This window comes from Anarhichas minor, unplaced genomic scaffold (assembly GCF_050575085.1).
Source record: "Anarhichas minor isolate MPS153535 unplaced genomic scaffold, ASM5057508v1 ptg000044l, whole genome shotgun sequence".
NCBI classification, from domain to species: Eukaryota; Metazoa; Chordata; class Actinopteri; order Perciformes; family Anarhichadidae; genus Anarhichas; species Anarhichas minor.
In genome coordinates, this window is record NW_027466490.1 from 390,001 (window position 1) to 407,500 (window position 17,500).

At 33.1% G+C, this 17,500-nt stretch overlaps 2 protein-coding genes across 2 annotated transcripts in view; one reads left to right on the top strand and one right to left on the bottom strand.

Annotated features, from left to right (window-relative positions):
• tnpo3 (transportin 3) overlaps positions 1–1,723 on the top strand; it is a 16,392-nt gene extending 14,669 nt beyond the window's left edge. Inside the window, exons 20-23 of the mRNA XM_076111209.1 lie at positions 1–25; positions 104–216; positions 881–964; positions 1,082–1,723. The exon at positions 1–25 is cut by the window's left edge and continues 143 nt beyond it. Of these exons, the coding sequence (XP_075967324.1) occupies positions 1–25; positions 104–216; positions 881–941 (199 nt within the window). The 3' untranslated portion in view covers positions 942–964; positions 1,082–1,723. The remainder of the gene's footprint in view (positions 26–103; positions 217–880; positions 965–1,081) is intronic.
• Positions 1,724–2,859: 1,136 nt separating this feature from the next.
• irf5 (interferon regulatory factor 5) lies at positions 2,860–8,627 on the bottom strand. Its single transcript, XM_076111211.1, has 9 exons — positions 8,518–8,627; positions 7,478–7,716; positions 5,740–5,926; positions 5,608–5,633; positions 5,498–5,525; positions 4,855–5,148; positions 3,918–4,307; positions 3,727–3,845; positions 2,860–3,610 (listed from the first exon to the last, which is right to left on the bottom strand). Exons 2-9 carry the CDS (start codon positions 7,655–7,657, stop codon positions 3,419–3,421), a joined length of 1,416 nt encoding a protein of 471 aa, XP_075967326.1. The 5' UTR covers positions 7,658–7,716; positions 8,518–8,627; the 3' UTR covers positions 2,860–3,418.
• Positions 8,628–17,500: the final 8,873 nt, after the last annotated feature.

Below are 17,500 nucleotides of genomic sequence, written 5' to 3' on the forward strand. Positions count from 1 at the left end.
GGAGGTCATGGTGTTCGACAGACCTGTGAGTATAAAGAGACGCAGTCGAGTCGGCGCTCGTTCCCCAGGTACGATTGTAAACTCTTCTTCTTCTCTGTTTCAGACGTTTTGTCGCTGGTTAGAAAATGCTCTGAAAGGTTTACCAAAGGAGACGTCAGGAGGAGCCGTGACCGTCACTCACAAACAGCTGACTGATTTCCACAAACAGGTCACCAGGTGAGTCACCAGCAACACGATCATGTTTAGGGATGATTAGGGTTCTTTTTCCATTCCCATAACTGACAGCGAGGCGCTCGGGTGCGCGTAGAGCCGACAGCGAGGCGTTCAAGGACCCGTTAAACATTGTGCGATGAGGCATCTGACGGGTATTTGTTGAGACTTGTTTATCTGAATGTGGAAAGCAGAAAAACTGGAGTCCTTGTAGCAAGTTGAGACAAATCCTGTGAGGAACTAAACACACCTGAGTTCAGGTGTTCAGGTGTTCACACCTGAACACCTGAGTTCAGGTGTTCACACCTGAACACCTGAGTTCAGGTGTTCAGGTGTTCACACCTGAACACCTGAGTTCAGGTGTTCAGGTGTTCACACCTGAACACCTGAACACACTGAAGGACAACAGAGGGAGGTTTTTACTTTTTATCAGACAGCTTGACGTTAACTAGCTCTCCTCCTGCTGATCTCTACACAGATTTGTTGCATCATCAGGGATCGGCCACTGGAATGTAAATCCCCATGTTGCATAATCTACCCGAATAACGATCGATGACACCCTTAATAAAGAGCAACTTATTCCAGGAACCCAAACAAAGATTCTATTCCCTCAGTGAAGTCTTGATGTCAGCCCTGTGTTTGTGTTCATGTGTCTGCTTCCTGTCCTCAGTGCTGAGGAGTGTAAACAGGTGTGTTGGGCCATCAGAGAGTTCACCAGACTGTTCCGATAGCTGCAACCTTCACACAACACCAGGTAACTACGACCACAAGTAACTACGACCACAAGTAACTACGACAACAAGTAACTCTTCACACACCTGTAAAACCAGTGATCCAGATGTTCAGCAGCTGTTGTCTTCATCTGTTTCAGGTTAAATCTTTTGTTGACCAACATTCAGAGGTGACGGCAAAAAGCTGCGACTGCAGACAAGGATCCAAAGGGACGGGATGAAGATGATGAAGAAGATGGAGGAGGGACTTTGAATGTGAAACAGGACAAATAACTCTGAAGGACTGACAGAGTGAGTTCTCCACCCCGACCCCCGAACTCACCTGACCACACCTGCAGCAGGTGTCAGGTGGGCGGGGTCGGGTCCAGCAGGTTTCAGGTGGGCGGGGTCAGGACTAGGAGGAGTTCACTAAGTGAACTGATGTGGATCAGTCCTGTTGGATCTTCATCAGTAATCAATTGTAGGACGTGCCTGGCCAACAGTTTTTAAGAGAAGATTTATTTTTTGGGACTTTGGTCGTGATGTTTTTTGTCCGTGCCATACAAAGAGCCAAAAGATTTTCCCATGATGCTCTTGGCTGAGTGGCTGCCTGTAGAGGCTTTAATGCTGGGAGGATTTGGCGTCACCTTTGACCTTTTTAACTTTGGTTGACTTTTAGTTGTTTTTCCACAAAGTGAGACAGAGTGAACTCTGGGTAATGAGACGGAGAGACTGACACCATGACATCATCGGTGATGTAGCCTTGTTGTAAACAATAAACAAAAAACAACTGAAACAACAAATCCCGTCTGCTTCAGTGTGTTAATCGTCTGATCCGTCTGGATGTGTCTCGTTGTGTATCAGGTGTGAAAGTGACCCAGGTAAGTGTCTGGGGGGGGGGGGGGCTCAGAGAACACAACAGACCCGACCTCTGATTGGTCCTGAAGAAGAAGCGGCTCAGAGGAACCTGGACCAGAACACCCAGAACCTGGAGGACCCGGGTGGACCTGGGTCGAGACGAAACCTCGGAGTTCTTCTAGACGAAGAAGACTCTTGATTCATTCGTGTTATCATCGTTTCTCTTTTATTTTGAAAGTAGGCTACACAATCGATTACTGTTACTGGACCCTGGTTCTGATTGGTTCTGATTGGACCCTGCACACATGAATAATGCTCATTGATCCGGTGATCCGTGGAGTCCCCTCTGTTCCTTCACTCAGTAATCCGACACCGTCTGCGATGATGTCACTGTGATGTCATCGTTACAGCTCTGGAGTTTTCCGGTCGAACTGGTTCCTGTTTGTTTGTCGTCGTCTGAAGCTCTGAAGCGTTTCGTCTGTGGAGGTAAACACCTTTTGAAATGTGATTCTGACGGAGCGGACCAATGAAATATGAAACTTTGTTTTATTAATTATATGTATTAATATGGGAATCGGAAAAAAACACTGCTTACCTGTCCGCCACGGTTTCATGTTTCAGTAGCTTTCATGTTTCAGTAGCAGCAAGTGATTGTTTTCATTATTGATTCATCTGATCTCAATGAAATTACACATTTGACTATTTAAAGGACTCATTGTTTCAGATTTCTGGAGGAAAAGTCACGAGATCATCGTTGTGGACAAATCTGTCCTTAGTAGACATGTTCACTGGTATTTCTGCAGAATACACTGTCATACAGTGTAATACACTAATACTGTAGGATACTGTGTTTTACTGGTATTACAGGTTAATACTTTGTACTACTGTTTTACTGTGTAATACAGTATATTAGTTTAGAACAGTGTAATACAGTATTACTGTATAATACTTTGTTTTACAGTGTATTAGAGATTTGTATTAGTGTGTTAGAGTATTATAATGCTACAATGCAATACTGTATAATACTGTGTTTGTGTAATGCAATGCGTTCTCCGGTAAGTAAAAAGGTAAAAACAGATGATGTATGAAAGAATACTGCAGTGGTGTTTATTGAACATGTCGGAGGTTAAAGGACAGATCAGAGTTTTTTAAGTCTCATTAAAAGTACTTCTATAATACTGAAGCGTCACATGAAGTTATCAAAAACAAACCTGCAGACGACATGATTTAGGATTTAGATCTTTTACAGCGGATCACTTCAGTCAGAATGAATGTCTCTTTAGACGTGAGACACACTTCCTTTAACTTGACACAGTTCTGATGATCAACTGAAAGTTTCACTTCTTCTAAAGCTGAGATCAGCTGACAAAGTGAAAAGTTCTGTAGTTTGATCGTCATTACTCAGGGGACGTCGAGGGGTCCAACCTCCGGGTGTGTGGATCAGGGGACGTCGGGTGGGGGGGGGGGGGGGGTTTCAACCTCTGGATGTGTGGATCAGGGGACGTCGGGGGGGGGGGGGGGGGGGGGGTTCAACCTCTGGATGTCTGGATCGGGGGACGTCGGGGGGGGGGGGGGGTTCAACCTCTGGATGTCTGGATCGGGGGACATTGTCGGGTGTCCAGGGCCCCTGGATGTGTGGATCAGGGGACGTTGTCGGGTGTCCAGGGCCCCTGGATGTGTTGGCTCTGCAGGAGCCTCTGCAGCTCCTTGAACTGCTCCACCGTCTGGTCCTTCACGTCAGGGTTTGAGATCTGCAGCCGGATGCTGTCTGTGGACCAACTGAGTTCTCCAGAGAACATCTCTGTCAGGATCCGAGCCACGACGGGAACAACCTGAGGACAACCACAACCAGGTTTAAAAACCACAGAAAACAAACTGAAAGAAGGATTTAAACGGTGACGGAGGATGAGGAAGAGCGCCCCCAGTGGACAAGTGTTGACGAACAGACCTGGACGATGATGAGCTTCTTCTCTTTGGGTTTCTTGTCGGGCCAGTCCTCCCCGAAACAGAAATAGATCTCGAAGGGTGGAGGGTTCTGAGTTTCCCCTCTATGGAACAGGATCAGCCCTGCGGACCGACACACGTTGATGTAAATGTCTAAATGAGACAGAGTTCTCCAACACCTCAGTGATTCAGTACCTTGCAGGAAGTCGTTGAGGCTGAACACCTTGATCTTCTTCTCCCGCTCCAGGGGGTTCGGTGGACCGTGCTCGGGCATGCCGGGTCCGGACCAGAACACTTTGCACTGACAGAGGCGGACGGCATAGATGTCTTGCTCCCAGATCTCCAGGATCAGCCCGCGGTCCATGACGTCCAGCAGGGCGTCGGTGTAGAACCTCTGCTTCTGGTTCTGAACCTCAGACGTCCCGGGGAACAGGACCTGCTGCAGGGTGACGGGTCCAAACAGGTCCACCTGCTCCGGAGTCGGCTCCAGGTGTCCGTAGTAAATCCGGCAGCCCTGAGGGTTACTGACGGTCAGGGAGCCGGTCGACCGGCCTCGATACTGGAACCTCAGGTCAAGATCTGTTACTGCGGACAGAGAGTATATCTGTTACATCTGTTCCTTCAACAACAACAACCAACAACCTTTTAAATAAGGAAGCCACGTTCTTAGTTAATGATACACGCTACTAACCCTCAGCTTTCTTGGTAATACTCGGTGTTGAATAAACTTTTGTGATGTTCGGGGTTGAACCACAGAACCTGTTCCTCACCACACCTTCTCCACTGTGAGCCAACAGGTGGGCGTATCGTCCAGGTGAAACAGCACACCAGACTTCATCCTCCTTTAATCCTCTAGATCAGACTTAGTGGAGCTTTAGAGTTTTAACATTCATGAGTCATTCTCTTTGTTTTCCTCCCTGCAGAATAGAGGTTCAACTGTACCAGTTCACCTGAGATCAGGACCGTCTGGGATCCGGTGTTCAAGAGCTCCTGGTCGAAGATCACCAGAGACGCATCCTCTACCAGTTGCCTGAACCCTGAAGTTTCCCCCCCTGCTGCCAGTCTTTGTGCTAAGCTAAGCTAAAGCTAATGTTTTTATTGCCTCGACAAGAACCAAACAGGTGCTACTCACGTGGGACGCTGCTCAGCAGGTCGTACTTGCAAGGTTGCTGGTTCTGGACGTCCCCCATACTGCTGGCCTCCATCGGTGCCGGCTCGGGGGGGGCGGATGCTGCCGGCGGGGGGGGCAGAGAGTTCAGGTCCTGGAGTCCGTTGGAGAGTCCTGCGGCGTGGACGAAGCTCCCCTGAACCACCATCGGACCCTGAGCCCGGAGGTCGGAGGTCATGGGGATCATGTGTTCAAACGCCGCCTCAGAATGCGCCGGGAAGGAGCCGAAGGAGGGGGGGTCACCGATGATCCTGGGGTCTGATGAGGCATGACATCATCACATTACATCATCACGAGAGGAAACGCTGAAACATGAGACTTCAGTGAAAAGATTCAAAAGGAGGGAAGAACAAACGAGGAAGGAAAGAAGGAAGAAAGAAGAACAACAAGGAAGGGAAGAAGAAAAACAACAACAAACAAGGAAGAAAGGAAAGATATAAATATAAACCCGACAACAGAAACAGCTGATTAGCTGTGTGGGTTAAATATTCGCTACATCAGGTCTGGAGTCTCTGAACTCTCCTGTTCTATGAAGAACCCGAGTAACCCGAGACTCAAGGCCTTCGGGTTCCTCACAGATCCAGTTTGGTTTAAACGTGGTACTTACTGATGGTGAGGTCCATCAGGTTGGGCATCTGAGAATAGAAACACATTGTCGTCAGTCAGCTGATTAAAGTGTTTAAGAGTGTTATTTTATTAACGTGTCGTCTTCCTCACCTCCTCGTCATCGTCGTCGGCTCCATCTGAGGAAGGAAGCAGATCGATGAGATGATGATGATGATGATGATGATGATGATAATGATAATATCATCGACCCCCCCCCCCCCCCCCCCCCCCCCCCCCACTCACCTGTGTTCCCGCTCTGCTCACAGACCTCGTAGATCTTGTACGGTTGAACCGGAGTCTCTTTGGTGCCGTCGTACTTCAGCTGAAACTCTCGGCTCTTGTTCAGAGCGCAGCGGAGGTTCGCCTTCCACTTGGCCGGCTCAGGTTCATCCACGCCCTCCTGGTATTTACCCGTCTCCAGGGCCCACGCCTGCAAGACGCAGAGCAGGGTTAACACACAGCCAGCACAACAAACAACACAGACTGTTTGTATCAGCTGTTTGTTTACAAAGATGTAACAACAACACAGACTGTTTGTATCAGCTGTTGTTACATCTTTGTAAACAAACAGCTGATATAAACAGTCTGTGTTGTTGTTACATCTTTGTAAACAAACAGCTGATATAAACAGTCTGTGTTGTTGTTACATCTTTGTAAACAAACAGCTGATATAAACAGTCTGTGTTACATCTTTGTAAACAAACAGCTGATATAAACAGTCTGTGTTACATCTTTGTAAACAAACAGCTGATATAAACAGTCTGTGTTACATCTTTGTAAACAAACAGCTGATATAAACAGTCTGTGCTGTTACATCTTTGTAAACAAACAGCTGATATAAACAGTCTGTGCTGTTACATCTTTGTAAACAAACAGCTGATATAAACAGTCTGTGTTACATCTTTGTAAACAAACAGCTGATATAAACAGTCTGTGTTACATCTTTGTAAACAAACAGCTGATATAAACAGTCTGTGCTGTTACATCTTTGTAAACAAACAGCTGATATAAACAGTCTGTGTTACATTTTTGTAAACAAACAGCTGATATAAACAGTCTGTGTTACATTTTTGTAAACAAACAGCTGATAGTCTGTGTTGTTACATCTTTGTAAACAAACAGCTGATATAAACAGTCTGTGTTGTTGTGTTACATCTTTGTAAACAAACAGCTGATACAAACAGTCTGTGTTGTTGTGTTACATCTTTGTAAACAAACAGCTGATACAAACAGTCTGTGTTGTTGTGTTACATCTTTGTAAACAAACAGCTGATACAAACAGTCTGTGCTGTTGTGTTACATCTTTGTAAACAAACAGCTGATATAAACAGTCTGTGTTGTTGTGTTACATCTTTGTAAACAAACAGCTGATACAAACAGTCTGTGTTGTTGTGTTACATCTTTGTAAACAAACAGCTGATACAAACAGTCTGTGCTGTTGTGTTACATCTTTGTAAACAGAGAACATATTTCGGACCTCAGAGTCAAACTTTCAGCAGAAACAGAGATCTGAGAAATAAAAGCAGAAGTGGTTACTAATGAAGGAGGAAGTGACATCATCAGCAGTAAAGTTCAGTGAGCCAATCAGCACGTTCCATGTTTGAGGAAACACGCTGAACTGATGGTTCAATATTATATATATATATATATATATATATATATATATATTAATATATATATATATATATATATATATTTATATATATTAATATATATTTATATATATTAATATATATATATATATATATATATATATATATATATTAATATATATATATATATATTAATATATATATATATATATATATATATATATATATATATATATATATATATTAATATATATATATATATATTAATATATATATATATATATTATATATATATATATATATATATATATATATATATATATATATATATATATATTAATATATTAATATATTAATATATTAATATATTAATATTGAGTCTCTCAGACCTTGAACACGGTGTTCTCCTCCTCAGACCCGGAGGATGGATTGTGTCGTGTCGCGTGTCTCCAGGGGATCTGGAAGAGTCGGTGTTCTGAGCTGAGCCACTGAAGACCAGGATACCTGCCGCTGTTCACCTGAGCCAACAACCAGGGCTTCAGACGGATCCTCCGGGGCTGCACGCTCATACTGGGAGGAGATGGAGATGATGGAGCACTGGGAGGAGATGATGGAGGAGATGGAGCTCCTAGATGAGTGGTAACAACAGTTATCTTACAAACTGTTTAGATTTATTTGAAGCAGCTAAACGGTGAGATACTGTTGACAAACTTACAGTGAAATATATATGTAAATACGTCTTATTATTATTATGTATTACATATTATTTGGTATTAATGATGTTAGAGGTGAAAGTTATCTTTGATGAAGACCAGGAGATCCAGTTGAAAGCTCTGAAAGACTATGTGGACCTTACAGACTTTAAGAAATCCTTTTACTCAACTATAACGGACTAAATACCTGAGGTCAGCTTCAGGTTCTCTACTGCCCACCTGAGGAACACCTGAGGTCTACTGAAACCTGAGGAACACCTGAGGTCTGCTAAAACCTATATATATAAATATATATATATATATATACACACACAATATATACAGATGTTTATATAGACGAGACAGAAGAAGCAGCACAGGAACTAAACGGCTATTCCTCTGATTTCTTCATGTTTTTGTTCCTATAAACTTTTGGGAAGTCAGAGTCACAAGCTCAGGTCTCAGGACTCAGAGGACTCAGGTCCTCTCAGGTCTCAGGACTCAGAGGACTCAGGTCCTCTCAGGTCTCAGGTCCTCTCAGGTCCTCTCAGGACTCAGGTCCTCTCAGGACTCAGAGGTCTCAGAGGTCTGATGGAGACGTGGAACTGATAAACTCTGTTAAATCAGAGAAACGCTCAAAGTTTTCACGACGAGATGTAAATGGTTCAGCTTCACGGCGACTGTTCGCTAAACGCACGTGCGTGTGTGCGCGCCCTTTACTGTACCGGTGGACTCACCTGGTCCCGGTCCTGGTCCTGGTACTCCGCTCCGTGAGTCGTTATTCAGGAACTCAAACTGAAGCTCATCTCAGAGAGAAAAAAGAAGTCACGCAGACTTAAGAATCAAGTGACGTAATGACAAATACTACTTCCTGTTAGAGAGACAAAATAAAAGCCTCAGTCACTCTGGGATGAAAGAATAAGAAACGGAAACTGCTTTTTGTTGAAGAGGCCTTTTTATGAGACAAGAACAAACATTACAATTTAAATTAAATTACATAAATACAAATAAATATTACATGTAATAATGGATACTTCTACTCTACCACTAAATACACACGTCTACTAGAAACTACTGCAACCTGAGAAGAAGGCAACTCTTAATCAATTATTTATGTATTCATTTAGTTACATATAGAAGCTTTTATTGTGTTTTAAATAAACATTTAGTGGACGGAATGAGACCCGGTGTTTTATTGTGAAGGGGTGTCCGGGGTGTTGATGGTGTCTTGACAGTTTTTACGGAAGTGCTCGAGGTCCCTCCCTCCCTCCCTTCCGCTCAACACTGAAATAAATAACTTCTACAAACTGAATAAAACGAATTCACTTTATTTAGTTTAGTTGTATGATTTAATATGTTGTTTAAAAGAGACGTTTACAGCTGATACAAACTCTGTCCTCTGATTGGTCAGATTTATAACTATCAAAGTTATTGAGTGATAATTTTCAATATTAATTAAAAAATACCAGGAAACTGTCACAGCCCGGCTCATAGACTGAAACAAAACAAGGGAGACAACGAGCTGGCTGCTAAAAAGAAGCTATTTTATTTTTAGCAACAGCAGCAACACAAGTTAAATGGTAGTCAAACAATAAACAGGTGAGGCTCATCCAGCAGACGAGCCTCCGATCACGTAACGTGATCTCTGTAACGAATGAAACACACAGGGCACCTAGTGTATGATAGGAGGAGGAGGGCTATGAATAATTAGTCTGTAAAATGACTGTATTTATAAGATAAATATTTTAAATACTTAACATCAGATAGATTTAGTATAGATATATATATATATAGATCTATAGATATAGATCTATATCTATAGATCTATATATCTATATATAGATATGTAGATCTATATAGATCTATATAGATCTGTAGAGATCTATATATAGATCTATATATATATATAGATCTATATATAGATCTATATATATATATAGATCTATATAGATCTATAGAGATCTATATATCTATATCTATATAGATCTATATATATCTATATAGCTCTATAGATCTATATAGCTCTATATATCTATATCTATATAGATCTATATATATATATAGATCTATATAGATATTAGATCTATAGATCTATATCTATATCTATATAGATCTATATATTTATAGAAATATCTATATAGATCTATATATATATATATAGATCTATATAGATCTATATATATAGATCTATATAGATCTATATATTTATAGAAATATCTATATAGATATATATAGATATAGATCTATATATAGATATAGATCTATATATATATAGATATAGATCTATATATATATAGATCTATATAGCTCTATATATAGATCTATACATATATATATATCTATATAGCTCTATAGATATATATCTATATAGGTATATATCTATAGATCTATATATTTATATATATCTATATAGATATATAAAGATATAGATCTATATATATATAGATCTATATCTATATCTATATAGATATAGATCTATATAGATCTACATATCTATATAGATCTCTAATCGGGCGATTGTGGCTATATATATATAGATCTTTATATTTATATATATAGATATACTGTATATAGATATAGATATATTTATAGATCTATATATATAGATCTATATATCTATATAGATCTATATATATAGATCTAAATAGATATATATATATAGATCTATATCTATAGATCTATATATATAGATCTATATCTATATAGATCTATATAGATCTATATATATATCTATATATATAGATATATATATAGATCTATATCTATATCTATCTATATAGATATAGATCTATAGAGCTATATAGATATATATAGATCTATATAGATATAGATATATAGATCTATATAGATATAGATATATAGATCTATATAGATCTACATATCTATATAGATGTATATAGATATATACATCTATATATATATAGATCTATATAGATCTATATATATATATAGATCTATTGATATAGATCTATATAGATCTATATATATATATAGATATATTGATATAGATCTATATATATATATAGATCTATATAGATATAAATATCTATATAGATATATATATATATATATAGATCTTTATATATGTATCTATATATATATAGATCTATATAGATATATATATCTATATAGATCTATATCTATATAGATACATATATAGATCTATATATATAGATCTATATATATATATAGATCTATATAGATCTATATATCTATATAGATCTATATATCTATATATATATAGATCTATATATAAAGATCTATATATGTATCTATATATTTATAGAAATATCTATATAGATATATATAGATATCGATATAGATCGATCTATATATATAAATCTATATAGATCTATAGATCTATATATATATTGATATAGATCTATATATATATAGATCTATATAGATCTATATAGATATATATAGATCTATATAGATATATATAGATATCAATATAGATCGATCTATATCTATATAGATATATATAGATATAGATCTATATATATCTATATATCGATATATATATATAGATCTATATATATCGATAGATCTATATAGATCTACATATATATATAGATCTATATATATCGATAGATCTATATAGATCTACATATATATATAGATCTATATAGATATTAGATCTATAGATCTATATCTATATATATATAGATATATACATATATAGATCTATATATATAGATCTATATAGATATATAGATCTATATATATAGATCTATATATGTATCTATATATATATAGATCTATATAGATATATATATCTATATAGCTCTATAGATCTATATCTATATAGATATATATAGATATAGATCTATATATATATCTATATATATAGATCTATATATATAGATCTATATAGATCTATATAGATATAGATCTATATATATAGATCTATAGATATAGATCTATATATATATATCTATTTAGATATAGATATATAGATCTATATAGATATATAGATCTATATATATAGATCTATAAATATATCTATATCTATATACAGTATATCTATATATATAAATATAAAGATCTATATATATATAGCCACAATCGCCCGATTAGAGATCTATATAGATATGTAGATCTATATAGATCTATATCTATATAGATATAGATATAGATCTATATATATATAGATCTATATCTTTATATATCTATATAGATATATATAAATATATAGATCTATAGATATATATCTATAGAGCTATATAGATATATATATATGTATAGATCTATATATAGAGCTATATAGATCTATATATATATAGATCTATATCTATATATAGATCTATATCTATATATATCTATATAGATATTTCTATAAATATATAGATCTATATAGATCTATATATATAGATCTATATAGATCTATATAGATATCAATATAGATCAATCTATATCTATATAGATCTATATAGATCTATATAGATATCTATATAGATCGATCTATATCTATATAGATCTATATAGATCTAGATATATATATATAGATATATATATATCGATAGATCTATATAGATCTACATATATATATATATCTATATAGATATTAGATCTATAGATCTATATCTATATATATATATAGATCTATACATATATAGATCTATATATATAGATCTATACAGATATAGATCTATATATATAGATCTATATATGTATCTATATATATATAGATCTATATAGATATATATATCTATATAGATCTATATATATATAGATCTATATATAAAGATCTATATATATATATATAGATCTATATATAGATCTATATATATATATCTATATAGATCTATATAGATATATATATAGATCTATATAGATATATTTATCTATATAGATCTATATATATATAGATCTTTATATATCTATATAGATCTATATATCTATATAGATCTATATAGATATAGATATAGATCTATATATATATATAGATCTATATCTTTATATATATCTATATAGATCTATATAAATATATAGATCTATATGTATAGATCTATATATAGAGCTATATAGCTCTATATATATATAGATCTATATCTATATATATATCGATATCTATATATATCTATATAGATATTTCTATAAATATATAGATACATATATAGATCTTTATATATAGATCTATATCTATATATAGATCTAGATATCTATATAGATCTATATATATAGATCTAACTACAATACATCCAGAACTCAGCTGCCCGTCTGCTCACCCACTCCCGCACCAGAGACCACATCACCCCAGTCCTTCAAAACCTCCACTGGCTCCCCATACAGCAAAGAATCCAGTTCAAGCTCCTCCTCATCACCTACAAAGACCTCCACAACCTTGCCCCTTCATACCTTTCGGACCTCCTGTACCATCACATTCCCAACCGCAACCTCAGATCTGCTGACGCCAATCTCCTTACCCCCCCTACTCTGTCCAAGCATCGGACCTGGGGGGACAGGGCCTTCTCCGTTGCTGCCCCCTCCCTCTGGAACACCCTGCCCCAACACCTCAGACATTCTTCGCCACTTGCCACTTTCAAAACTGCACTTAAAACTCACCTATTCAAATCTGCTTTTAACCTCTAAAGTCAGTCATGTATGTTTTCTTTCTTTCTTTTCATGTTTATTTTATTTTATTTATTTTTTTCTTACTGTTATGTCGTATATTTTGTTCTTTTTATAAATGCTTCTATTGTTTCTGTTTTTAACATGTAAAGTGTCTTTGAGTGCCTTTTAAAGCGCTATATAAATAAAATGTATTATTATTATTATTATTATTATTATTATTATATATGTATATATCTATATATATAGATCTATAGATCTATATATCTATATAGATCTATATATCTATATAGATCTATATATATATGTAGATCTATATAGATCTATCGATATATATAGATCTATATATATATATATCGATATATATAGATCTATATATCTATATATAGATATATAGATATAGATCGATCTATATTGATATCTATATAGATCTATATAGATCTATATAGATCTATATATATAGATCTATATAGATCTATATAGATCTATATAGATCTATATATATAGATCTATATAGATCTATATATATATAGATCTATATAGATCTATATATATATAGATCTATATAGATCTATATATATATAGATCTATATATCTATATAGATCTATATATATATGTAGATCTATATAGATCTATCGATATATATAGATCTATATATATATATATATATCGATATATATAGATCTATATATCTATATATAGATATATAGATATAGATCGATCTATATTGATATCTATATAGATCTATATAGATCTATATCTATATAGATCTATATAGATCTATATATATAGATCTATATAGATCTATATATATATAGATCTATATAGATCTATATATATATAGATCTATATATCTATATAGATCTATATATATAGATCTATAGATATATATAGATCTATATCTATATAGATCTATAGATATAGATCTATATATATCTATATAGATATAGATCGATCTATATTGATATCTATATATATCTATATCTATATAGATCTATATAGATCTATATCTATATAGATCTATATATATATATCTAGATCTATATTTATAGGTCTATATAGATATATAGATCTATATAGATCTACATATCTATATAGATGTATATAGATATATACATCTATATATATATAGATCTATATATATATATCGAGCTATATAGATCTATATATATATAGAGATCTATATAGATCTATATATATAGATCTATATATAGATATAATCTATATATATCTATATATATATATATATATTGATATAGATCTATATAGATCTATATCTATAGATCTATATAGATATAGATCTATATCTATATAGATCTATATAGATCTACATATCTATATAGATCTATATAGATCTATATCTATATAGATCTATATAGATTATAGATCTATCGATATATATAGATCTATATATATATCTATATATATAGATATATATATAGATCTATATCTATATAGATCTATATAGATATAGATCTATAGAGCTATATAGATCTATATAGATCTATATAGATATAGATATATAGATCTATATAGATCTACATATCTATATAAATGTATATAGATATATACATCTATATATATATATAGATCTATATAGATCTATATAGATATCAATATAGATCGATCTATATCTATATAGATCTATATAGATCTATATAGATATCAATATAGATCGATCTATATCTATATAGATCTATATAGATATAGATCTATATATATCTATATATATCGATATATATATATATATAGATCTATATATATCGATAGATCTATATAGATCTACATATATATATATATCTATATAGATATTAGATCTATAGATCTATATCTATATATATATAGATCTATACATATATAGATCTATATATATAGATCTATATATGTATCTATATATATATAGATCTATATAGATATATATATCTATATAGATCTATATATATATAGATCTATATATAAAGATCTATATATATATATATAGATCTATATATAGATCTATAAATATATATCTATATAGATCTATATAGATATATATATAGATCTATATAGATATATTTATCTATATAGATCTATATATATATAGATCTTTATATATCTATATAGATCTATATATCTATATAGATCTATATAGATATAGATATAGATCTATATATATATATAGATCTATATCTTTATATATATCTATATAGATCTATATAAATATATAGATCTATATGTATAGATCTATATATAGAGCTATATAGCTCTATATATATATAGATCTATATCTATATATATATCGATATCTATATATATCTATATAGATATTTCTATAAATATATAGATACATATATAGATCTTTATATATAGATCTATATCTATATATAGATCTAGATATCTATATAGATCTATATATATAGATCTAACTACAATACATCCAGAACTCAGCTGCCCGTCTGCTCACCCACTCCCGCACCAGAGACCACATCACCCCAGTCCTTCAAAACCTCCACTGGCTCCCCATACAGCAAAGAATCCAGTTCAAGCTCCTCCTCATCACCTACAAAGCCCTCCACAACCTTGCCCCTTCATACCTTTCGGACCTCCTGTACCATCACATTCCCAACCGCAACCTCAGATCTGCTGACGCCAACCTCCTTACCCCCCCTACTCTGTCCAAGCATCGGACCTGGGGGGACAGGGCCTTCTCCGTTGCTGCCCCCTCCCTCTGGAACACCCTGCCCCAACACCTCAGACATTCTTCGTCACTTGCCACTTTCAAAACTGCACTTAAAACTCACCTATTCAAATCTGCTTTTAACCTCTAAAGTCAGTCATGTATGTTTTCTTTCTTTCTTTTCATGTTTATTTTATTTTATTTATTTTTTTCTTACTGTTATGTCGTATATTTTGTTCTTTTTATAAATGCTTCTATTGTTTCTGTTTTTAACATGTAAAGTGTCTTTGAGTGCCTTTTAAAGCGCTATATAAATAAAATGTATTATTATTATTATTATTATTATTATTATATATGTATATATCTATATATATAGATCTATAGATCTATATATCTATATAGATCTATATATCTATATAGATCTATATATATAGATCTATATATGTATATATCTATACATATATAGATATAGATCTATAGATCTAATATCTATATAGATCTATATATATATGTAGATCTATATAGATCTATCGATATATATAGATCTATATATATATATATCGATATATATAGATCTATATATCTATATATAGATATATAGATATAGATCGATCTATATTGAGATCTATATAGATCTATATAGATCTATATAGATCTATATATATAGATCTATATAGATCTATATATATATAGATCTATATAGATCTATATATATATAGATCTATATATCTATATAGATCTATATATATATGTAGATCTATATAGATCTATCGATATATATAGATCTATATATATATATATATCGATATATATAGATCTATATATCTATATATAGATATATAGATATAGATCGATCTATATTGATATCTATATAGATCTATATAGATCTATATAGATCTATATCTATATAGATCTATATAGATCTATATATATAGATCTATATAGATCTATATCTATATAGATCTATATAGATCTATATATATATAGATCTATATATATAGATCTATAGATATATATAGATCTATATCTATATAGATCTATAGATATAGATCTATATATATCTATATAGATATAGATCGATCTATATTGATATCTATATATATCTATATAGATCTATATAGATCTATATATATATAGATCTATATATATAGATCTATATATCTATATAGATCTATATAGATCTATATCTATATAGATCTATATATATAGATCTATATCTATATAGATCTATATAGATCAATATAGATCTATATCTATAGATCTATATATATATATCTAGATCTATATATAGGTCTATATAGATATATAGATCTATATAGATCTACATATCTATATAGATGTATATAGATATATACATCTATATATATATAGATCTATATATATATATCGAGCTATACAGATCTATATATATATAGAGATCTATATAGATCTATATATATAGATCTATATATAGATATAATCTATATAGATCTATATATATATATATATA

Bases quoted from the DNA above. Each gene is read 5' to 3' on its own strand.
- irf5 (XM_076111211.1), bottom strand. From the start codon at position 7,657: ATGAGCGTGCAGCCCCGGAGGATCCGTCTGAAGCCCTGGTTGTTGGCT. The intron at 5,149-5,497 runs GTAAGTACCACG...ATGCCTCATCAG, and splicing joins CCTGATGGACCTCACCATCA to ACCCCAGGATCATCGGTGAC. The intron at 4,308-4,854 runs GTGAGTAGCACC...CTCTGTCCGCAG, and splicing joins CCTGCTGAGCAGCGTCCCAC to TAACAGATCTTGACCTGAGG.